The 24,838-nt window shown below is 44.4% G+C and overlaps 1 protein-coding gene across 1 annotated transcript in view; it reads right to left on the minus strand.

Annotated features, from left to right (window-relative positions):
- ATP6V1C2 (ATPase, H+ transporting, lysosomal 42kDa, V1 subunit C2) overlaps positions 1–18,739 on the minus strand; it is a 34,832-nt gene extending 16,093 nt beyond the window's left edge. The window contains exons 1-5 of the mRNA XM_015407782.1: positions 18,608–18,739; positions 16,559–16,626; positions 10,528–10,613; positions 2,513–2,607; positions 1,218–1,309 (exon numbers count right to left, since the gene is read on the minus strand). Of these exons, the coding sequence (XP_015263268.1) occupies positions 1,218–1,309; positions 2,513–2,607; positions 10,528–10,613; positions 16,559–16,626; positions 18,608–18,736 (470 nt within the window). The 5' untranslated portion in view covers positions 18,737–18,739. The remainder of the gene's footprint in view (positions 1–1,217; positions 1,310–2,512; positions 2,608–10,527; positions 10,614–16,558; positions 16,627–18,607) is intronic.
- Positions 18,740–24,838: the final 6,099 nt, after the last annotated feature.

Genomic DNA, 24,838 nt, shown 5'->3' on the forward strand with positions numbered 1-24,838 from the left:
TCGGCAGTTGGCTCCCTTCCTCGACCGCGAAGACCTGGCTACAGTGATCCATGCGACGGTCACCTCAAGGCTAGATCACTGTAACGCTCTCTACATGGGGCTGCCTTTGTCGCTGACCCGGAAGCTGCAGCTAGTGCAGAATGCAGCAGCTAGGCTGCTGATGGACCTCCCCAGGTGGGAGCACATCAAGCCTGGGTTGAAGGCGCTGCACTGGCTGCCTATAGCGTACCGAGTCCGCTTCAAAGTGCTGGTGCTTACCTTTAAAGCCCTATATGGCCTGGGTCCGACCTACCTGAGGGACCGCCTTTCCCCATATATACCCCCAAGGGCACTTCGGTCGGGGACCCAGAACCAGTTAGTGGTTCCGGGCCCCCGAGACGTAAAATACGCTGCAACAAGGACTAGATCCTTCTCAGTGGCAGCCCCTGCCTGGTGGAATGAGCTCCCGGAGGAGATCAGGGCCCTGCGGGACCTGGTGCAGTTCCGCAGGGCCTGCAAGACGGAGCTCTTCCGCCAGGCTTTCACGTAGGGGCCGCCGCTGCCGCTGCCACCATTACCATCAATGGTGGTAAGAACACCGAAGTTGGGAGTGTCCTTGAGCGTAGTGCTACTAGAATGCTGCAATGAATACAGCGGATGGGCTCGGACTAATTCTCGGACAAGGATGCCATCATTTTTTAACAACTTAAGAAGCACTTTATTGTTATTGTTGATTGTAATGTTTTTTGGATTTTACTGGATTTTATGTGGTTTTATGTTTGGGCTATGCCCCTTGTAAGCCGCCCTGAGCCCGCTTGCGGGGAGGGCGGGGTAAAAATACTTAAATAAATAAAATAAATAAATAAAATAAATCCTTCGTCCCATTCACTCTCTTTCAATCTCTGTCTTTGTACCCATCTTCCTTCCTTCCTTCCTTCCTTCCTTCCTTCCTTCCTTCCTTCCTTCCTTCCTAGCTTTCTTCCTTCCTTTCTTTCAAAATTACTACCATTAACCCCATTCTGTCTCCCCCCTTTTCTCTCTTCCCCCCCTCTAACTCTGTCTCTCTCTCTCTCTAACTCCTCTTCTCCATTCCTCCCTTCCACTCGCCCTTCCTTCCTATCTAGGTCCCGTCGTCTACCGCCACGACGGGCTTTGCTTACTAGTTCATTTATAAAGCCATATTCTTGCAGCTGTATCCACTGTCATCATGCAGTATGGTGGCACATATGTATACTTACGCCGTTTTTCTTTCCAGATTCTGGAGGTTTCCCTTGATGTTGTTGTACACAGCTGCTCGGGATTTCAAGTCTGTTTCTATTTGTGTAATTTGCTAAATATAAAAAGGACAAAATCCAGCTCAGAAGTATAGAGTCTATATGTTTACTTATCTACAAGTTTTATATAGTACCACAAATACAAAAAAACTTTAATGAATGTAGATTTTACTGCTAAGATACCAGAATTAGACACAGGTTTGGTTAAACATGCTTTTCTTGAAATGCTACAGGGTCACAGATGACTGCTATGTTTTATAAAGAGAAACACCTGAGATCCCATCCTTGTTTTCACTTGAGTTTATTTTTCAGTACATCTGTGTAAGAACACTGGTAGAGATCCACTTTAGGCTCACCTCCCCCCCCAACACCAGTCTGAATGGGAGCCCCATTGAGATGCTATTGCCTTTACGAAATACTGATAAAATCTTATCATAGCTCTCCTATAATCTCCCTGAGGTGCAGGCCACATGTCCGGAATGGAAGTAAATGTGGCTCTTTGGTTGATGGTAATTGCAGATATGGCTCTTCATGAGCCATGGAGAGAGTACCACTGCCTTAACACACTATATTGCAGTGGGCTTTCTCACCCTTTCGTAGCCTATCAGCATCAGCTCAACAAGCAGTAAGATGAATTATACCACATATCAGGAGCATATGTGTGGTAAAATGGTCATCTCTAACAACCCAGGGATCTGAAGGCAGATGTTGGTAGGAGAGACAGGCAGAGAGAGAGAGAGACAGTGAATGAACAGAACCACCATTTCGAAAAAGAGATCTTATTAGCAACCGGCTCATATATACAAAAACTTTGTAAGCATGTTACAAACAGCCATCTCCACAACTAAATGAAGTAGGCCATTATTTTCTCAGTTTTACAGGTGAGGGAATAGAGACAGAGAAACCATCATTTGCACAACAAGGACAGACACTGAGCTATGATTTGATCTGAGAGGTGTTAAGTTCAAATATAATATCATTCCCTGCCTGTGGGAAGAGTATATGGAGGGAAAAGGAGGTGAGTTTTTCCCCCTCTGCATTTACCAGTGTGAAATAGGTCATTGCTTTACGGCTACTGCCTTTTGTGCTGTAGGATGTTAGCTTGCTTTAAAAGGAAATTCAAAACCTCTGGATACATACATCGTGCTTGGATTTCCTTCCACTAATCCAGAAAACTCTCAATGACTTTAAGAGCAGTATCATGTCTCATTATTAACCTTGAGAACATATTTTTCCACAAGAAAGAAAGATGATATTACCTTTGCTAATGATTCTGAAATATTCTTCAGTGGCTGTTTTATGGGATACTTAGCCATGTCCCACTCAAACCTTGTGAGATAACTAATTAGGTCAACTGAAAATATATGAATAAATCAATAAAAGAAGCATTTTGGTAAATAGTAACAGTTTTAGTTAGTATGATTCTGCAGTCAAGGTCCACTTCAACATAACTTGCATCCAATTTCTGGCTTTTGGAATAAGTCCCATGCAGGGAACATGAACACATTTTCCATTGGAAAAAGACACCCATGAACGGGATTGTCTGAATCCAGTTTCAGCTCATCTGATTATTTGAGCAAGTTGTATAGATGATCCATTCAGACAAAACTGTGAATTAATCCACACAAATCCTCTTAAAAGCCACACTCCATATGTGTAAACCATCACACAGGATCCATCTCTCAGTATCTCACAGCAGATACAGCTCAAGACAGTTGCCTTGACACTGAAATCAATGTTGGCTTCAACCTGAACAGCAAATCCAAAGGTACTGAGTATCTAATCCTTACCTAAGGCTTCAGTCATGATTAATACAAATACAAAGGAGTTTTGCCACTGATGTTATTGTAAATCTGTATTTGGGCCTCTCATTAAAGAAAATGAGCCATATCTGGGGCTAAGCTTATTCTCAGAAAAAAAATATATTACAAACCAAATTCAACATTTAATGGAATTATTAATGAAGGAAACATTTGACGGTAGACCAAATCAGTAAACAGAAACATTCTGTTCTGTTAGGCCCAGCATATCTGATGAGTTTCTTACTCAGTACGCTTTCTGAACAGGATCCTTTGGGGATAGTCTACTGAGCTACAAAACTGCAAGGTCTTCTAAGCACAAGACCCTTTTGGTTGCATTACCTCAGTACTGAGACCCTCTCCCCAAAGATGCCTGCCTAAGCCCAACACTGCAGGTATCTCAGAAGAGGGTAACATTTTCATTTTTGCCAGCTGTACTTTCAAGGCTACTTTTATTTTGTACAATTCTTCCATTTTCTCATTTTATGGATTACAGTTTTTAGTGAGTTTTTTTGTATACTATAGCTTATGTCAGCTACTTTTGTTCCTTTTAAAAGAAGAAAATCATTACTAATTCAATCAAATCCAATTAATAAATTGTACCACTCATTTATGGAATATGTCCACATGATGGATTTTTGGTACAAATTAAGCAAAACTGTGCCAAAGTCACCAAGAGGGGAACTAGAGAGACACAGTGCCAGGTGTCCTGACCAGTCTGAGGGGTTCACGGAACAGGACAAATCATGAGATCTGTTTCATGTGTTATTTGGTTTGGATTAGAGGACAACCCAGAGGTCATATTTGGAGAGCCTGTGGCGGCTCACAGCAGCACTGTTGGCAAACGTACTGGTGGAAAAGCTACTTGAGATGAAAACTACCAGTGAGGTTACCAGATTCTTCATAAGAAAAAATGGCTGTGGCTTGATAAACTATCTTCAAAAAGATGTGTTGTTTAAACCCTTAATAATACTGCTTCAGATATTTTGTACAGAAATTACAAATGACCTTTCTTTCAAAAATTTCCAGACCCTTGCATTTATTTTTGCATACTTCCTTACACAACTATCAGTCATATGGTTGGGTTTATTTAATTTTTAAAAATAATTTTAATAAAAGCTAAATGTAAAGTAGCCATGCAGTGTCCAATGATGCGGTTATATATGTGTGTAAAAAAAGAAAGGCAATTCCTAGGTAAGTCATTAAGGGTTAGTATAGCTACTAAGCAGGGACGTGCATTCGGTTCGTCCGAACCGAATGCACCCCTGAAAATGGCCCATTTGGGCCCCTTTCGGGCTGCTGCGGGCAGATTCAGATTCTCTAATCTGAATTGATTTGCCGCCGAATTGCCGAGCCCCATTATATCCTATGGGCCATTGAAGTCAATGGTGAAAACATAGGGTATATCCTGGGGGCTGGAAGAGAGGGGGTTTGAGGGAGAGGGTCCAAGCTCGCAGGGTAGCTGCTGAAGCCTCTCCCCAAGATACCCACCAAGATTCAAGAATATTGGACCAGGGGGTCCAATTCTACGGGCCCCCAAACAGGTTGCCCCCATCCCCTCCATTGTTCTCTATGGTGGGAACAGGAATTACTTTTTTCCCATGGTGCTGTTAGTGGCTCTGGGAGGGAGGGGGTTTGAGGGAGAGGCTCCATATTTTCAGGGTAGCTTCTGGGGCCTCTCCCCACATAAACCCCCAAGTCTCAAAGCAATTGGACCAGTGGTCCCAATTCTATGGGCACCCAAACAGGTCACCCACATTACCTCCATTATTTCCAATGGGGAAACCCAGCCAGCAGCACTTAAGGCAGGATAGCAGGCAGCACCCAGCAGTCAGACTCTCCCAGAGAATCTCAGGGAAAGTGAACTGTCTTGGGAGGTGCTTGTTTGCCATGAGAACAAGTGGCACACACCAGAACAAGTGGCACTGTGGCAGTGAAAGCATGCCACAGTGCCACACAGAAACCCCAAAAGACCAACGGGGGGAGGGGGAGGCCAGTTTCAGCCAATTGCTGCATGCATGTGCTGCCTGCAAGGTTGGTGGTGTTGCTTTGCACACCACCTTCCTTGCTTGGGAGGAGGGAGAGAGAGTCAACTGTACCCAACTCTATCCTGGCCTGACCTGTTACCTCCCTGGACTTCTGGTTCCACCATCAATTTACAAAGGGCAGGACCAGTATAAATGTTGTTCCTGTTGGTCTTTTGGAGTTTCTGTGTGGCACTGTGGCATGCTTGTGGCACTGTGGCCAGTAGAATTGGACCCCCTGGTCCAATGTTCTTGAATCTTGGTGGGTATCTTGCGGAGAGGCTCCAGCAGCTACCTTGTGAGTTTGGAGCGTCTCCCTCAAACCCCTTTCCCTCCAGGCCCCAGAATATACCCTATGTTTTCGCCATTGACTTCAATGGCCCATAGGATATAATGGGGCTGAAATTGACATTCGGCTGACAAAACTGACATGCAGGAGTCTTCCGAAACTGATTCTGTCCGATTCCGCCAAATCCGCTGAATTATTATTTTTTTTGCACACCCCTACTGCTAAGCCTGTAAGAGGCTGCCCCTTGACCTTTTTTCTTCATTAAAAATGAGGTGTATGGGTCTTGCATTTGTGAAAATGCTGTCCCTTTCTTACAGATGGAGCATGGAGTTTCAGCAGCCTCTCCATTCATCGCATGAAACTTGGTCCCTTTTTGGTACCTGAATGTCTTTCCCTCGAGTTTCTGAAGTTCCAGCAAGAGTCATTTTACAGTCCTGGATTTCCTGGGTGTGGAAAGTCTTAACAGGCATAGAATGAACAAGGAACAAAGAACCCTGGAGCCAAAGGACCCCAACTTGCTATCTGTCTCATAAAATATGTAACTAGACTTCATATTGAAACATACACAAAGAGAGGAGTAGCTGTGATATGGGACTGCATTTGCCATGGTCTTTCAGATGTACCAAATCTTCAAGATCAAGCTGTCTGTGTACAACAGTGATTGGTTGGTGCCTGTGTAATTACAAATTTCACCCATGGGGTATTTTTTTTTATTTCTCTATTTTTTTAAAGAGATATGTGGTAATAAATCAACTTTTGACCACCTGAATGTTCAAACAGCATATTAAAAAATAGCATGCCTGAAGGGGGGAGGGGTTTGCAGGGCAGTAAAAAGGTAAAGGTAAATGTCCCCTTGCTAGAAAGCCAGTCGAGTCCGACTCTAGGGTTGCGGTGCTCATCTCCGTTTCCAAGCCAAAGAGCCAGCGCTGTCCGAAGACATTTCCGTGGTCATGTGGCCGGCATGACTAAACACCAAGGTGCACGGAACGCTGTTACCTTCCCACTGAAGTGGTACCTATTTATCTACTTGCAATTTCTTGCTTTCGAATGGGTAGGTTGGCAGGAGCTGGAACTAGAGACGGGAGCTCACTCCGTCATGCGGCACACTCGGGTCTCGAACTGCTGAACTACCGACCTTCCACAGCCTGCAGTTCAGCTTCTTAACCACTTGAGCTACCGCAGCTCCTTGCAGGGCAGTACCGACAACAAAATTACAAGTGCAGTTATTTAAGTATGTCTTTCAGCAGCCCTGTGAAGGCAGAAAGAAATCAGACTTATCCTGCAGGATGCTACACCACAGTACCTCTGTTTGAATGTACACTTAAAAGCACCCTGAGAGGCACAAGGCTACTTTGCATGCCCTTATGTAGCATTCTGGGTAGGATATGGATAAATTAAACATAGGGTGGCCAGGTGTCCCCCCCCCAGCCACCAATGGGGGATGAGGGGGGGCATAGTGTTGCCAGATTCAGGTTGGGAAACTCCTACAGATTGGGGATGGAGCTTGGGGAGGACAGGGACCTCAATTAGGGTACAATGCCATTTAGTCTACCCTCCAAAGCTTCCATTTTCTCCAGGGGAACTGATCTCTGTAGCCTGGAGATAAGCTGGAATTCCAGAGGCTCCCCAGTTCCCACCTGGAGGCTGGCATCCCTAATTAAACATGTCTCTCACAGTATGAGAGGGCTGGAAGTTTATGGACCAGAATCCCATTGTCCAGTCAGAAGTTATAGCTAGGTGGTATCTGAGGCCACTATAGCCAAATTTGGTACATTGATTTTCATGGCAAATCCTGTATTTATTTTTTATTTTGAACTAAGCTGATTATTTGGTAAGCTCAAGCTCTTACAAAGAAAATCATGCCTAAATACTAACAATGCAATCCTATGCAGAGTTACTCCAGTCTAAGCCCATTGATTTCAAAGGGTTTACATTGGAATACTTGCATAGGATTGCATGGTAAATGAACAAGACAAGGAAAAATTGTGCACTATGATAGACCATGGTTTTAGAAGGCCATTAAACCAGAGTTACTTATGATCTGATATTAGGTATTTGTTAAAATCTTCCACAATGTCTTGTCAACTGCTGGCTTCACCTAATTACTAGACAAATATTACTGTCTTCTACGTATTTCCAAACCCTATGAAGAAATTCTCTATAGGAAGTATTTTTTGTGAGAGATCTGGCTTATTTTAATAGCTGCTAAAATCAGATTGATCTGATTAGTTATCAAAGCTAATAAGGTAAAATGTGATGGAGCCTCTTGTTTTTATAAGAGGTTAAGCCATACCAAATTTTTTTTACATAATACATAATAATTTCCTTGGACTTTCACAACCACCTTACTCCCATAATTGGTACTGGGTGGTTCCAATTTACATATGGAGTTTCCATACCCACTGATTTCCACAGAAGGCCTGTGCTGTGTAGTTGTTAGAGTGCTGCTCTAGGAGCTGAGAGATCCAATTTCCAGTCCCAAATCCTCCTTGAAGCTCACTGAGTGACCTTGGTAGATCATAGTCTCTCAGCCTAATCTACCTCAGAGGGTTGGTATGAGGATAAAATGGGGAAAGATTGAGTTTGTGTGGTCCCCTGATCTCCTTGGACAAAAGGTAAAATAAAAATGTACTAGAGACAGAGAGAGTGTGTTTTCTATATACACATTCCTCTTCATGCATAGAGCTGCTGCCTCCACTGAAATGAATGAGACAGTTTACCTGTAGAAGAGCTTCATATGCTCATTAGAGTGTGCTGGGCCTTGACATTGGAGAGAATAGGTATATTCTGCTGAAGTCAGTGACAGAAGTCCTACTAATGATAATGGTGATGGTTTACACTAAATATATATATATATGAATGAGCCTTGTCAGTTCCTATGCAGACTTTATAGCCCCAAACTTCACGTGGCAATAAATATCAGCTGCCCTTTAAGTTCTTCCCTTCCCCCTTTAACATCCAGTATGGCTTGCCTCATGAGAAAATGCCACAGTGCTCCACATTTCTCCAACCTCCTGCCATAAACCAATGATAATGGGAGCAGAGAAACATGAGATGTGTTACATAAACATCACAACAGGAAGCAGCTTCTAGATGGGGGGTGGGTGGGAACTAGTCATACAGATGCTGTTTTTGGTGGCAACTGTACATTTATCACATCTAGTTTGTGAGGGCCAGCAACCAAGTGATTGATCTATCAACTAAATTTATTTTGTTAAGACCAAATTTTTAAAAATCATGTAATGTAAATTCGTAACAGTTGATCACATGAGGAAACACACAGATGCATATAAGGAGCTTTAACACTATCCAGTAGTCCCCATGTCCTTTGGTTATGCATGCAGCAGAGTGGTTAAAAGAGAAGCTGAAAAACCTGGGGGAGGGGAAAGAGATAACAAACAACATCAAACCGGCCGTTATCTGGGTCACAGGGAGATGGTGATCGAGCTACGAGGTGGTTGTTACAGAAATCCGTCGTAACCTGATCACTGTACCCCTACAACCAGATGTAGACTCAGAACTATCATTAAACACATCAAAGCATGCTTGCAAAACACAAGTCACCCATGCTCCACATACTCTTTAGAAATTTCATTTTATTCTTCGTTCCTGAAACACAGTAAGTGATTATTAAGATATTTGGCTTAAGTATAATTGTTGTTACCTTTAAGGGATTTATGTCAAAGAATTTTGTTCCTTAGTTTAGCCCATAAACACGTGTGGCATTTCAAGAAATAATTAAAAAGTAGTTTTGTCCCTGTTAGAGCACTGGAGTGGTGAGGGAACCAGCCAACACAGGGGCAGGGCTGGAATCCATGTCCTCTGGAGAAAGCACAGAGAAATCCATCTGTTCCCTTGGAAATTTGACAGGCTCCAAGCAGCTCCTACCCTAGACTTCTGATTGGCTTGGAATTGTGTACAAAATTACCATAGTGAAGGACACTACCTTCTGAAAGCTCATAGGCCACTAACAATAACAATATGGTATTTGTATATTAAGTATAATAAAGTAAAGCAAAACACTGTGTGGAACCTTAACTCCAGTTCTGTAATTCTGCTTCAAAGAACTGTTTGGCCAGTTCCACTCTGCTGTTAGTATTGTTTAGTTTTCCAAATTCTGAACCTCAACGATGTGTTCTCATAGTCACTGGCTCATTTATGCTACTAATGCCAGGTGAGTTACACTTGTGGGTCAGGCTCCTGACAAATAAGTACACAGCAGCATTTATGCTAAAAAACCATTTGCTGTTTTTCAAAGGAAGGAGTCTCTTGATCTGGTTAGGGGACTATATGCATGGGGAAGCAGCCTTCCAATGTGCACATTCATTGCCAGATGAAAAAAACCATACACGCAAGCACTTTCCATGTGTCCAGTTCCTCTCCTTAATCCAATAGCCGCATCCTTTTAAAAAGCTGAAATCCTATTGCATAGGAGGGGGGGTTCTGGATACTGCATCTCGTCCCACTGTGCTTTCCCCACTAAACAGCTATACAGGATTTTAGTTTTTTTTTAAATGCTCTATGAACTTCTTGTTCTGGCTGCACCTCACACATTCTGCTGGATCAGGTCCCATTTCCATTTTTTTACTTGCTTAAAAAAACCCAACTAACTGGAAATAAGAGATACAAGCCAACAGCTCCCATACCCAAACCTAAACATGGGATGCAATCTATATCCCATTATAAGCTTTGCATACTTCCACTGATTGCAGTGGCTCTGTGTGGCATATCTTAATTGGTTACTTAACCCACAGTTTGACTTCCCTTTCTGTATGCAAAAGCTGCCAATTGCCAGGTGTGAAATAAGCAGTGCAAATAAAATGAAATATAATGTGTACTTTTTATACGATGTATAAAAACTAAAGAATAGGGCCAGGGAGCCATGAATAAAACATATGGATGCATGATAAAACAGTGTTCTGAAACAAAGAACAAATTAAACTGCATCCTCTTTACCTACATCCTGGATAAAGAATGAAGAATGTGCCCTGATTCCAGTGGGAAAGAAACTGCCAATAGAAGCTATTTCCAGAGCAATAACAGCAACAGTTCTTAAACATTTGGGCATAATTAATCCCATCCATTTTCACTGGAATCCGGATGCTAATAAATAAATAAATAAGCAAGCAAGCACAACATTTCAATGGTTTTATAGCGCCTACCTCCACTTGCCAGCAAATTTTCCTGTACTTTATCTTTTGCATCTTCCAAAACTTCTCCAATATACTGAGCAATTTTCTTTATTATGCTTAAGAGAAGTAAAGAAAGGTTAATGATTGTTCAAATACAATAGTAAAATGTGCAGATTTGTTTATTTATGTTTTTATAGCGCGTCTTTTCTCACTGAGGCTCAAGGCAGATTATACAGTGTAAATCAACACAATCAAAAAGATGAGGCCCCTAATAAACAATGTAGTATTGTAATGCTTTTAAGGTTACCAGACCCTGAGGTGACTCCTCTATGTCGAATGTTGTTCAAAAGAGAGAATGACTGTGTGTGTGGCTTGCAGTACTCCAATCAGGAAAATATACCTAGGATTTGGATTTAAATCATTTACCATAGCAAGTACGGTTGCCAGGTCTGGGCTGGAAAATACCTGGAGAATTTGGGGGTGGATCCAGGAGAGGGCAGGGTTTGGGGAAGGGAGGGGAGGGGCCTCAGTATGGTACAGTGCCATGGAGTCCACCTTTCAAAGCAGCAATTTCCCCCAGGTAGGGTTGCCAAGTCTGTTTTACCTTGCGGCGGGGGGCTCCCGATCGGCGTCCTGAGCGCGCACGCACACCGCATGCACGTCAACCAGATGTGACGTGATGACGCCGGGCACACTGGGGGCGGGGCCACAGCCATTTGAGGGGAACATAAGAGTTTTCCCCTCAAATGGCTGTGGCCCCGCCCCCAGCGTGCCCGGCGTCATCACGTCACATCCGGCTGACGTGCATGCCGGGGTGGGGTTTCCCCCGGGGCCCGATTCCGCGGTGGCGGAAATCGGGCCTCCAAAGCGGGGGATTATCCGTCCCCCGGGGGGACTTAGCAGCCCTATCCCCAGGGGAGCTGATCTCTGTCAGCTGTGATCAGTTGTAAAAGTGTGAGATCCCTAGGCCCCACCTGGAGGCTGGCAACCCTCATAGCAGGGCTGGTTCAAGGTATTTGGTCACCCAAACAACATCTATCCATTGCCTCCTCAGGCACTGCCATCAATGGTGCCTCCCACAAAGACTTGCGACAACAGCAACACTTCTGAGTAGGGTTGCCAGCACTGCCTTGGCAAATGCTGGGAAGGTTTGAGGGCACTGGCTGGGGAGGGTCAAGTTTGGTAAGGATATGAAAGCACTTCTGGGTGACACTTTAGGAATTTCCCCTCATCTCTGTGGTATAGACTATTAAGACATGGGGAAATTCCTACAGCAGCACAATGAAGGCCATTTTTCTCCCACTCCTCAGTTTCTTGAGGCTGGGGAATTGGGGCCAAGGGCGGAAGTTTACCCATCAAGGGTGGGTAAATGGCAACTCTACCTCTCAGGCTTAGCCTGGTCCCAGCTGGCAGCAGCACAGATTCTGGAAGCAGTACCCATCACCCCATGCACCACGGATAGCTAGGAGAGAGGCCAGCTTTTTGCTGCATCACTCTGCCTCCCCAAGCAGTTGCCTGGTTGGCTTGATCAGAGCCTAGTCTGTAGTTCATAAACTGTCTAGGATGTAGGAAGATGAACGTGATGAAACTTCTTAAAAGCCACAGTATTAAGAGATACCACCAAGAAAGGTATCCTTCGCCCTAGTGATTCTGGCCATTATCAATATAGCCTTATCCTTGGTTTATCAAAATTTATTTTATTTACTTAAGGTGTTTATATACCCACAGGTATACTATATAAAAGTGTTTATATACCCACAAGGCAGGTTCTGTTGCTTGGTGATGGAATATATTGGGTAGAGAGTGGAGACAGGTAAAGGTAAAGGTTTCCCTTGCTCGAAAGCCAGTCGAATCCGACTCTAGGGATGCGGTGCTCATCTCCGTTTCCAAGCTGAAGAGCCAGTGCTGTCTGAAGACGTTTTCCGTGGTCATGTGGCCGGCATGACTAGACGCCAAGGTGCATGGAATATTGTTACCTTCCCACCGAAGCGGTACCTATTTGTCTACTTGCAATTTATTGCATTCGAACTGCTAGGTTGGCAGGAGCTGGGACCAGAGATGGGAGCTCACTCCGTCATGTGGCACTTGGGTCTCGAACTGCTGAACTACCGACCTTCCGGTCTGCAGTTCAACATCTTATCCACTGATGCCCTGGTTCAAATATCTCCTCCGCCATCTCAGGCCAGATAATTTCTATCAGCCTAGGCTTCTTGAAACCCCCCTAGGGTTGCCAAGTGTGAATGCAGCCGCCAGCGGGAGCCTCCCGGCTGATGGCTGGAGTGTGTGTGCGCGCGCCACATCCACGTCACCCGGAAGTGACGCAGGCACGCCGGGCACGCTGGGGGCGGGGCCACGACCATCCGAGGGAAAACCATAGAGTTTTCCCTTGGATGACCGTGGCCCCGCCCCCAGCGTGCCCGGTGTGCCCGCATCACTTCTGGGTGATGTGCATGTCGGGGTGGAGTTTTCCCCGGGGCCCGATCCGCTGGCAGCGGGGAATGGGCCTCTGGGGCGGGGGTTTTCCCGCCCCCGGGGGGACTTGGCAAGCCTAAACCCCCCGCCCCCCGAAAAGGAAAGGGCAGGATGCTAAACTAATGGGCAAATAAGTCGTCTGGCAAATCCCAACCCATCTGGGCGTGTGCCCTCTGATTGACAAAATAATAAGGTTTAATTCTGCAGTGCTTCTAAAGCGATCCATCTAGCAAATCTCGTCCTTCCCCCAATGAGTTCAGTGAAGCATGCATTGCTCCCTCCCTTCTTCATTCGATCCTCACATTAGCCCTGCAAGTTAGGTTAGGCTGAGAGAGAGAGGGGGTAACCAACCCAAGGCCACCTAGGGATCTTTGTGGTCGAGTGGGGACTTGGTCCTAATCCAATCCTCTTAATAATTAACCCACACTGGCAATAGGTATCCCGTAGCCTTTCTATTTAAGTTCCTTCTGTACCCCTTTGCCAGTAATTTTTAAATGAGTGAAAGAGAAAGAGAGAAAGAGAAAGCAAGCAAGCAAGCATGCTATTTAATAAGGGAACGAATCAAGAATGAGGAGGCAGGAAACATCAGAGTGCCAAATGCTGCCTTATTGTGACATGGAAAAATACTCTCTCTCCCTGTGTAAATAAGTAATAAAAGTACATGGAAACAATAGACCCTGTAAACACTTGCCCCTGCTCTGCTGTCCTGGCCAGAAGCAGTGCTGACAGGTTTCTGCTGACTAGCTAGGTTTACCAGGCTTCTCACATTTGTTTATCTAATAATAGTTCCACCACCAGCATATTTCAGTGGAGCAGAAATGTAAATGTCTACTTCCTTTGTCTAGCTTCTTACCAATCACCTTCTAGGTGGGCTTGGGTATCTGTCACATTAACCCTTGAAACCAGAGGTCTCTTTTGAAAATCCACTGCTCCTTCAGCAGTGTACAAAATACACTGTTTAATGCCAACATTTGGTTGGCCTTGAGAGAACTAGTACAGCATGGTGGGTAAAAATGTGAACTGATATATCCCTAGTTCATATCTCACCCTAGTGATATACAGCCTGCTCCTACACGTATACTGAGAAATAAGTAAACATGGGGTTACTACCATGTAAATCCCATATAGAATCCCAGTGGTGTAAATGGCTACAATCTAAGACTAGGACCTCAGAGACTCCAGTTCCAATCCCCACTCTGCCATGGATGCTTGCTGGGTAAGCTTGGGCCAGTGACACACAGCCTAAATTACCTGTGAGGATTAAAAACATGGAAGAAAGAAGCCACTTTAGGCCCCAGAAAAAGACTGAGTGTCAAGAAGTACATAAAGAGCCTTAAGCAAGCCACTATTGCCTTATTTCTCCTCCCCACTCACTACTCCAATTTGAAATATGGAGATAATAAAATTGGGTTACCTCACTAGGCTTTTGTAAAAATTACTTAGGCAATATAAATAAACAAATGTGGAGCATTAGTGTGTTACTAAACAAATGTGGAGCATTAGTGTGTTACTGTTTCACAGTTGGCCCCAAAAATGTGGCAAGTTTTTTGGCATTTGATCACTTTTGCACTTTATTCTTACTTCTTATACACCTCCCTATCAGACCAAAATGTGACACACTCTCAGTTTAGGTCTACAAATTTAAATAAATAAGAGGTTATTTGGTAAAATATCTGTTGTGGAGTAGGGGTTTTTTTTGTTTGTTTTTTTGTTAACTGGTATTTTGTCATATTTTTGGTATCTTATTTTGCTGTCATATGTCATCATGTTTAACATTTTTGTTATGACTGAGGGCCTCCAAAGCTGGAAGCAGCCTGGGCTTGGCTACATCTCTAAGAGGGCCAGCCTGGCAAATTTGTCTTGGTAAACTGTTCATCAGCTGGAGTCTCATGATAACATTTTCCAACCATATATCAGTCAATATGGTTATGCTGAAAGAGTTGGCTCATTGATGGCTGTCTAAGGTTACCAACTCTGGGTTGGGAAATACCTGGGGATTTGGGGGTGGAGACTTGGGAGGGCTGCTCAGCAGCAGGGGTGTGATGCCACAGAGTTCTCAGTAGTATGGAGATCAAAGGTAATTCCGGGAGAATTCCAGGGCCCTCCTGGAGTTTGGCAAATGCTCAGCTGCCCTATCATTAGGACCTTCATCAGGCAAATATTTTTCTGTACATCCACTTAGAGGAGGCAGTATAGGAAGCCCCAACCCCCCCTCTCTGTGGCCCATCAGCAGACCCCATCAACACAGCCGCCGCCCCCAGTGGTAAATAATACCTATCTTCTCCTCTGCTTCCTACTTGGGTGTTTCTTTCTCCACTTCTTCCTCACTGGTGAGGGCTGGGGCAGGGCAAAAGGATTGCCTGCTCTCCTTTGGTTATCCCTAAAGCCATAAGAGGGCATGCAAAGGCAATGACACAACATGGAGGTAAGGGAGAAGGTGGATACACATGGAATGAGGAAGAAGGCAGCTTCCTATTCATCTCGTACCCTCAGTTCCAGGGGAGTAGACAGAAAAGTTTGTTTGGTGGGGCATGAGAAACCGGGGGGAGGGGTGTCCTGGCCACACCTGCTGCTCTTCATGTAACAGCAGAAGCAGCAGTTCTGGCTCTGCTGCGACCTCTAGTCCTCCTCTAGTCCTCTCGATTGGAGAGAATCAATTCCAGGCTGCTTTTCTGTATAAGACGGCAGGGGGATCTCCAACTCTCTCTTTTGCATTTTACAATTTTATTTGCATTTTTTTTAAACCTATTTATTTTTCAGCCCAGGAAAAAAGAAAATGAGGCTGAAGCTTTCCTGACTGTGCCCAGGGTCATTTTGGAACCCCCAAGTGTATCTTACATTAAAAAAAAAAAAAAAAATTTGGTCTGCGGGGGCAGCGCTTATCTGTGGGGGGCATTGCCCCCAAATGTCCCCTGTGGCTATGGGCCCGCTCAGTTCCTTCTCAGATGACAATGGGGATGGAGCCATGAAAGCCACAAGGATATCGGTTGGGCTCAGTGGAGGAGGTCCTTCAAATATATAAAGCTTGAAGGTCACGGGTGATATGGTGTTGAAGGACAATCATCTAAATAGTGTAGGACAGACTAGAAAGCACTTAGTATAAGGATTCTTCTTGTAGTCACTGTCTTGTTTTTGTTGTCCTGAGCAATTCTATTTTTCCCCTCGGGGCTCTTTGTATAGCAGCCTCCCAGTTTAGGACTATAGCATACAACAGAAAATGTAGTAGGAATGATACCATGTTCCACATTCTGTTCCACAGATTTGCTCATTTAATCCCACCATCTGCATTGATCTAGGAGCATCCCAGAATTCTTATTGGCTTGCGGTGCAATCCAGTGCAGAATAACACCCTTCTAGGTCCATTGAATCCAATGGATTAAGAAGGAAGTAGTTCTGTTTAGGATTGCCCTGTCAGAATGGAAAATGCAGGTTTTAGGGCATAGTTAGAGTAGCCCTCCTTTGAGTAAAATAACATCAAACCCGCCAACTCTGGCTAAACAAGTCAGAGTGAGGTCAACCCAGGAACACTGTGTGCTATAAAAACAGCACCCAGTTGCTGTCTGTATGTAGTAAATATGGTCTATTTTACCTTTCAGCAAAGGTATCAAGTTTCCCCAACTCATCTGAGAGGCCAACAAGAGCATCCAGGGTTCCTACCTGCAGAAGGAAATGCAAAAGCATAAACAGGCTACCTGCATGCCTATCTTTATTTGGCAAATATCTAAGTTATCAAATTTGTAAGCACATGAATGGTAAGTCTGGGAAACTTCTTCCTCAATAGGAAATGGCTGTAAAACCTCTTAGATCATAGAATCATAGAATGTTAGAGTTGGAAGGGACCTTGCAGGCCATCTAGTCCACTCTGCAGCAGTGTTTCCTCTGAGCTGAGTTAGTGTGAGCTAGCTCACAGTTTTTTAGCCTCTGGCTCACACATTTTTGTATTGGCTCAGGAAGGATGGCTTCAGAGCAAACTAGTTTATCCAGCAGCCAAATCGCTTGCTCACAACTTTAATGCCAGTAGCTCACAAAGTAGAATTTTTGCTCACAAGACTCCACAGCTTAGAGGGAACATTGTTCTGCAGGAGAACAGTTGAAATAGGCTGGTAACTTTTTCCGAGTAACATAAGACTGTTCCGTGATAATATACCAGTGCCACCTTCTTCCTATTTTGGGTCCCTCTGTAATCCATAATGTAAAACACTGAAAATGAAATCCTGAACTGCTAAAGTATGTGCAGGCTTTGCTGCCCAGCTTCAGCAGGGAGGAAACATGAATACTTCATCCCAAGAATGAATGATCTTCTCACTTCTACCACAAAAGTGTCTGGAAAGCAGACATGCCAATTAAGTTACTCCTGTCTGTTCTTTCTCAAAACCAGCTTCTCCTTTTGTATGAAGCAGCACCTTAATCACAGTCTCATGATTATGGTATCATAGTTTTCTGCCATATGACCACATGAAGCTGCCTTATACTAAATTGGATCTTGGCCCATCAAGGTGGCAGAAGGTCACAATAGCCTTTCTAATCACCTGCTACCCAGCCCTTTTAACTGGAGGTGCCGGGGAACTGAACCTGGGACCTTCTGCATGCCAAGCAGATGTTCTACCACTGAGCCACAGCCACTCTCCTAAATGCCTACAGCTATAATGTCACCGGTTTTGTAAGATGGACATCAGTGCAGGCTCATACAAAAAAAGGAAAGAGGGTATTGACAGAAAAGCCTGAACAAGATCTATATAGCAAGGTCACACCTGATGCTGACTAAGAGTTAGAATACTCTCACAAAGAAAATGAACACATTTTCACCAGTATCCTTTTAAAGCAGAATGAACAGCTCTGCTCAACATTTCACTAGAAGCTCAAATTCTGGAAAGCAGAGGTGTAATCTGACTGAAGTTTTGTCTGCAGTCAAATCCTGCACATATTTCTGCTAAATTCAGTGAGGCTTATTTCCAAGTGAATGTTGCAGCTGCAATCTTACGACCATTTACTTGGGAGCAGGTCCCATTGAATTCAAAGCAGGGCTGGTTGGAGATCTCAAAATTCTCTTTAATACCAAAGAGGAGCCAGAAAGGGGGGTGGTAAGATTAGATGAAAGTTGTGATACTGCTGAAAGGAGGCTAACTCACACTCGCCCATTTCCCCAACAGACTCAACCCTCCCCAAATTTGTTATTAGCTTCCATTATGGGGGGGGACCCCCCCAGTTTCAACATTTTGACAAGCACAGGCTGACTTTGATTATTCAGTTCAATTACAATAGATCTTCATTGATAAAGGGAGAAGGGAAATCCAGCTAAAATCCATTTGTGTCTGATGGTAATTAACCTATTTATTAATTACGCAAAATGGAGTTATTGCTTCCATCCTTGATATAAAGACATATCTAGAAGAACACGGACAAAATAAAGATATTTGTCAACCCTATCTTCACTGACAACGTACAATTATTTTAGTATTCCTATGCATATCTATGAAAGAAAGAAAGAAAGAAAGAAAGAAAGAAAGAAAGAAAGAAAGAAAGAAAGAAAGAAAGAAAGAAAGAAAGACGTTCCTACTCCTTCCCTCCTGCTTCCATGTTGCTGAAATTCTGATTTCTTCCTTCTCCTGCCAAATCCTCCCCCCACCACCACCTTTACCTTGAGGTCAGGGATGATGAACTTGCTGTTGCTGGACAGGTTGGCTTTGAGAGTCACAGTGTTCATTCTTTCCCAGGCCGTCATATTTGCTTTATCCCCAGGTGCCGAAATTAACCAGAATTCTGACATGGTGTAAATTGTCCCCTTCACTCTGAGTCACTGTAGCCAAAAAGAACACACACGAAAATATGCAAAAAACAAAAGAAATACATTTAAAGGCAATCCTCTCTGTTTCAGATTAACTTTTTCAAAGGCAGTAGGGAAATTAATATTTCAGCCTATAAGCACAGAGGAGAGAGAGAATTAAGTCACCTTCCAATACAGCTCTTGAATTAAATGTGACCTTCCCCTGAATGCCAGCAAAAGAAAGCAACAGTTCCCTTTTTTCCTGCTCCGGGTTGTTTCATCTGGTCTGTGGGGAGGAGTTTGCTCCAGGCATAAGTGGCCTGACACTGCACTCTGCAACTTTTGGACTGCAAAATTAATAATGCGTTTTTTAAAAAAATAGTCCAAGAACAGTGTTATTGACTGAAATGCAACTTGTGCCAGTGGGGGGAAATGCCCTCAAGTCACAGCCGACTTACGGTGACCATGTAGGGTTCTCAAGGCAAGAGATGTTCAGAGTGGTTTTCCATTGCCTGCCTCTGGGTAGCAACCCTGGACTTCCTTGGTGGTCTCCTGTCCAAATCCTAAGCAGGGCTGACACTGCTTAGCTTCCAAGATCAGGCTAGCTTGGGCCATTCAGGTCAGGGCAAATGCAGGTAGCTAGTTTCCAACAAGCACATTGTGAATTGCAAGTTAAGGGATGATCAGATCCTGTCTATTAGGAAAGGCATGAGAGCCCTTTTTGAAAATAGCATCAGGGCTCGGAACCAGTACTGCCTTTACATTTTCCTTTAAATTAAAGTATTTGCAGAGCCATCCTAAGAAGACTTATACCCCTCTATGTTCAATGGGCTTAGAAGGATATGGCACTTTCCACCATATCCTTTATGGTGGAATTGCCCTTTAAAAGCTTCACAGTAAGTCAATAAAAAGAACCCCTACTCTTAGTACGAGGGAAAGTGCTACTAATAATCTCCAGGGTCTCAGGATGAGGCCTTTAACATCATGTACTACCTGATCTTTTTTGCTGGAGATGTCAGGGACTGAACCTGGGACCTTCTGCATCCCCGCGGAGCTGGTTCACTGGACACAGCCCCTCCCCTAAACTATCTGACCAGGTAGGGTAAAATTCTGGCTCAGTCAGGATAGTGTTGTGCAAACCAGCCTGTCCCCCCAACTTGCAAAATGCAAATGAACTAGATGACCTACCATATAGGACAAGAATGGGACCAAACAAGAGATTGTAAAGCATCTTTTATAACTAACATTCTAGAGAAAAGGGGAGTCAATTTACAAAAAGAAGCTTGCTTTCAAGTAAGTAATACCCAGTGCTTTATTTCTAAACATGCTGCTCTGTTTATTGTGGAGAAATTCAACTGTTTAAACCAATATGGTGACCACGAGGTTACCAAAAGGCAATCTTTCACCTCATCAAGTTTCAGAGTGTAGGTCCAGCCCTACACAATGACTAGTGTTATAAAGAAATAAATAAACAAGCCTACGTGTACTCTGTGCGTACCCAAAAGAATAAACCCCTATGTGTACTCTGTGCGTATGTAAAAGAAAAAACCCTAAAAACATGTGACTGAGTTGACTATCCAGTGAAGTAGTAATCACAGCAAAGATGGATGGATCCCAATGTATCTGATAAATGCAGGAATAAATTCTGTTAGTCTTTAAAATGCTGCTGCAGAGTAACACAGCTGTTCATCCACAATTCTCTCAAAATACAGCATCGATTTCCCTCTTCATAACCTTCTATCCAAGAGGACAATTTGAGTTCAGTGGCACCTTTAAGAGGAACAAAGTTTTATTCAAGGTATGACCTTTTGTGTGCAAACACACTTCCTCAGATATATTGAAATAGAAGTTATCAGTCCATACACATAGGTAGAGGGTGAACAGCAAATTAGAATACAACATAATAAAGATGTTTTAACAGATGCTAGAACCAAACAAGAATAATAAGCTAAGTTTATATGGTCACCATTTGTTTGGATTTAATTCCAGGGGAAACACAGTGAAGCAAATAAATGTGTTAAAATTGGAGACTGATGTGTAAATGTATCCTTCTTATTTATTTATTTCTTAATTGTGGGGTGCCAAGAGTAATTAACTGAGATCATGTTATTAAGCTCCATCCATCTCTTAGCATTCCACAGTTAAGAATACATTTACACATCAGTCTCCAATTCTGTCATATTTATCTACTTCACTGTGTTTCCCCCGGAATTAAATCCAAACAAATGGTGGTGTAAGAGTGGTTGAGTAGTGGAACAGTCTGCCTCAGGAGGTGGTGGATGCTCCTTCGCTGGACGTTTTCAAGCGGAGGCTGGATGACCATCTTTCGGGTATGTTGTATGTATGTAGGGCTATCTTTCAGTATACTCCTGCAGAGTGCAGGGGGTTGGACTAGATGACCTGTAAGGTCCCTTCCAACATTCTATGATTCTATGATTAGCTGCTGTAGATTTTCTGGGTTGTATGGCCATGGTCTTGGCATTGTAGGACCTGTCGTTTCACCAGTAGCTGTGACTGGCATCCTCAGAGGTATAACACAGAAAGATAGAGTACTCTCTGTGTCAAGGCGAGAAGAAAAATGATAGGCAGGTAATTTATATCTACTCAGGAAGGCGGAGTAGGGCTGAGCCATTATCTTGTAGGAGTTCCCCAGGCTCTGAACATGCTAATAGAGAAGCTTTCCTGAGGAGGTTCTTTTGTATATGGATTGTTTCCTGAGGAGGTTTCCTGGTGACCACATAAATTTAGCTTGTTATTCCTGTTTGGTTCTCACATCTGCTAAGTTGTATACTAATTTGCTGTTCACCCTGTACCTATGTGCATGGACTGATAACTGCCATTTCAATGTATCTGAAGAAGTGTAAGTGCACACAAAAGCTCATACCTTGAATAAAACTTTGTTGGTCTTAAAAGGTTCCACTGGACTCAAACTTTGTTCTACTGTTTCAGACCAACAGACCTGAATGTATTATCTATCAAAGAGTGAGCCTTTGAAACTTGTTCCGCGACATCATGCTTACAGAAATTCAAAGCTGTCCTCTCTGTCCCATTTTATGTCTTGCTATTCAAACATGTATACTTTTGGTATCCAATTTAAAATGTAAAGTGTGAATTAGTACTGTTTGTTTTGCATAAATTGTCTTCTGAAATCCAAAAGTTTGTGTCTCTCAAACTAACCCAGATTTGGCGAATAATTGTATTAATCCTTGGGTTTTTTTAAAAAATGTTGTTTTATAAATGACAGTCACTTCTGTTTTATTTAGATTATTTTATGGTGGCTCATCAAACAAGAAAATGATGGAAGGAAAGGTACCACCTCAAATTGATTTTCGAAATGAAAACAGCCAGCCCATAGAGCAAACCTGGCACCTGACAATCCACGCAGTGAACTCAATCGGAGCACTTCTGCCCAGCTCGCTGTTCTCGTTTTTACCTACTGTGGATCCCCTGATGAACTCAAGCCAAGGCAAAACCAGCAGCGACGGCGACCCTCTGTCCGCATTCGCGCTTTTAAAAGCAGCCCAGCCTTCTCCAGGCGCAGCGAATCGCAGACCTGCTCCTCTGATCTCGAAGAAGTTTCCTGTCTTCAGCTCACGAGCCGGCAAACAAAACCCCGGGATGCTGCAGAAAAGCCGGGCGCGAGAGGGGTGTGTGTGTGTGTGTGGGGGGGGTCCTGCTGCCTCTTCACCAAAGACCTTTGGGAATGCAAGTGACTGCTGGCCTCCCTTACCTGCCGACGATTGATCCCCGGCGAAGTCTCCGCGCCACCTTCTTCTTGCTGCCGGTCCAGCAAGAGATCCAGCTCGACGCCTCGAGGGGAATAGCCAACCAACCCCACGTTGCTTCGCCAGAGGCTGCTGCCTCGTATTCTGCATTATGTCTTGTATAGCCTCGGACTTGCTGCGGCGGTGCTGCCTGAAGCTCCTCCTCCTTTGCATCTCTTAGTTCCTCCCCCAGCTATGCAGCCCCGCCCCATACTTCGGACGCTCCGCGGGGATGAGCAGCTCTTTCATAATCAGTTTTAAAATGTTTGTGGTCCATAGTTCCCTCTAAACTGAGTTGGTGTGAGCTAGCTCACAGATTTTTAGCCTCCTGCTCACAGATTTTTGTTTTAGCTCAGGAAGGATGGCTCCAAAGCAAACTGATTTATGCAGCAGCCAAATCGCTCGCTCACAACTTTGCCACCACAGCTCCTTCAATGGGACTTATTCCCTAACAAATATGAATCGTGCTACCAATGCAGTAATCAGTTGCACCGGAATCAAGCAGTGGTCTGCCTAGTCCAGATCAGGGCCGTAATCAGGATTCTGTAATTGGGGGGCGGGCTTTAAATAAACCAGGGGGCACTGACGTCACAAAATAAAAAATTAAACACTCACTTTTGCAGCATTCACATTTTGCTTGCCTATGTGGGGAAGCAAGGTGCGCTTGGGGAAGGGGTGGCGGTGGGGAGTCCTCCAGGTGGCCCAGAGTTGGTGGGCCTGGGGGCTGCATGAAAGTCAGGGGACGTTGGCAGGAAGTCAGGGGGCCAGGCCCCGAAATGCCCCACTGTAGCTAGGGGCCTGGTCCAGATCCTGTTTCACATACTGACCAAACAGTTGCCTTGGAAGGCCAAGGAACAGGGCACAGAGGCCAAAGTTTTCTCCTGTTTGCTTCCAGGAACTGCTATTAAGAACTTTGAAGTGAAAGTTCCCTTAAGCCATCACAGTTAATAGCTTTTGATGGACCTCTTCTCCATAAAGCTGCCGCATCTCCCTTTAAAGCCTTCTGGCACTACATCTTCTGACAATGAATTTGACTTGCTGGCTGTGACCCGGGTGGCCCAGGTAGTCCAATCTGGCCAGATCTCTGAAAGTAAACAGGGTTGGCCCTGTTTATTATTTGGATGGGAGACCACCAAGCAGTCCAGGGTCGGTCGGCAATGGCAAAACCACCTCTAAGCATCTCTTGAAAACCCCTCTTGGCTGTGACTTGATGGCCCTTTCCACCACCAATTCTTTGTTGAGTTAAGAAGTAGGTCTTTTTGTCTCTTCTGCATCTATTCTCCATTCTCCACTTATCTAGATTGTCTCGTCCACTCAGGAAAATCCGGTTACAAATGATAAATACAGAGTAATAGTATTCCAGTACTCAACTATGCAACCTAGGTTTTTCAACCCTATCAGATTCGCATAACAATCCGGTTGTATTAGCGATGTTTTGATGTTTCTGCTTCTGCTGACTTTTGTTTTTGAAAAATTACGTATACCCAGACTGTTAAGAGTGGTACCTAATAAAAATGAATCATCTGACCTTTTTAGTATCTGAAAGGTGGATTTTCCCTTACCTCTCTAATGCCTATTTATGAGTAGAATGAGAAATCCAGACCGATTCCCCACAAGCAGCTGTGCTGCCCTCGCTCTTCTGTTTCCCCTGCTTGCATTGGTCAATTTCACACTATTCGCTGAGCAGCCACATTTTGATCCACAGCTCCCCCCTCCCCCATTTCCCCCACATCTAAGCTCCCGGTGACCTGGCAACGTCGCTGGTCCACCAGCGGGGGTGGGGGAGAACCGGCCTGGGTAAACGGCTGGGCTCCACTCCCATCCAAGCCAGTTGCTTTGTGTGCTCGCCCACCCGCCTGCCCTATTCTTAAGTGTAGGCTGTTGCTGGTCGCCTATTGGGGCCAGATAGGAATTTTTCACTTCTACCCAGTATTGGTTGAATGGGTGGAGGTGTTTTTGCCTACCTTGCACTGAGAGCAGTGGATTGAATGGTTGATTGTGGTGGTCAACACCTAAATAGTTTGGTCACTTGGCAGGTTTGTGTAGGCAAGAAACCGGAACCTGTGAGCACCTTACGACATGTTCCCTATTAGGGAACAGGGGGTCATCAGGAACTGCCTTCGGATTTTGAAGGTCCAGGGTGGGGAACAGTGATCACCTCTGGGAACCTCTTAGGGTAAAGCTCCTCTCTGCAAGTTGGAAGGCTTCAGGGGTAGGCGCTCCTAGGTGGCAAGCAGTTTTGCTGAGCTGCCGGTTGCGAGCCAGACCGATGGCTCAAGAACGGAGCTGGGTGACCTGCCCGTGAAAAGGGCCAGGAGGCTGGTCAAGGGAGTGACGCCCG

Source organism: Gekko japonicus, unplaced genomic scaffold, assembly GCF_001447785.1.
Source record: "Gekko japonicus isolate JY-2015 unplaced genomic scaffold, Gekko_japonicus_V1.1 scaffold2754, whole genome shotgun sequence".
Taxonomy (NCBI): Eukaryota; Metazoa; Chordata; class Lepidosauria; order Squamata; family Gekkonidae; genus Gekko; species Gekko japonicus.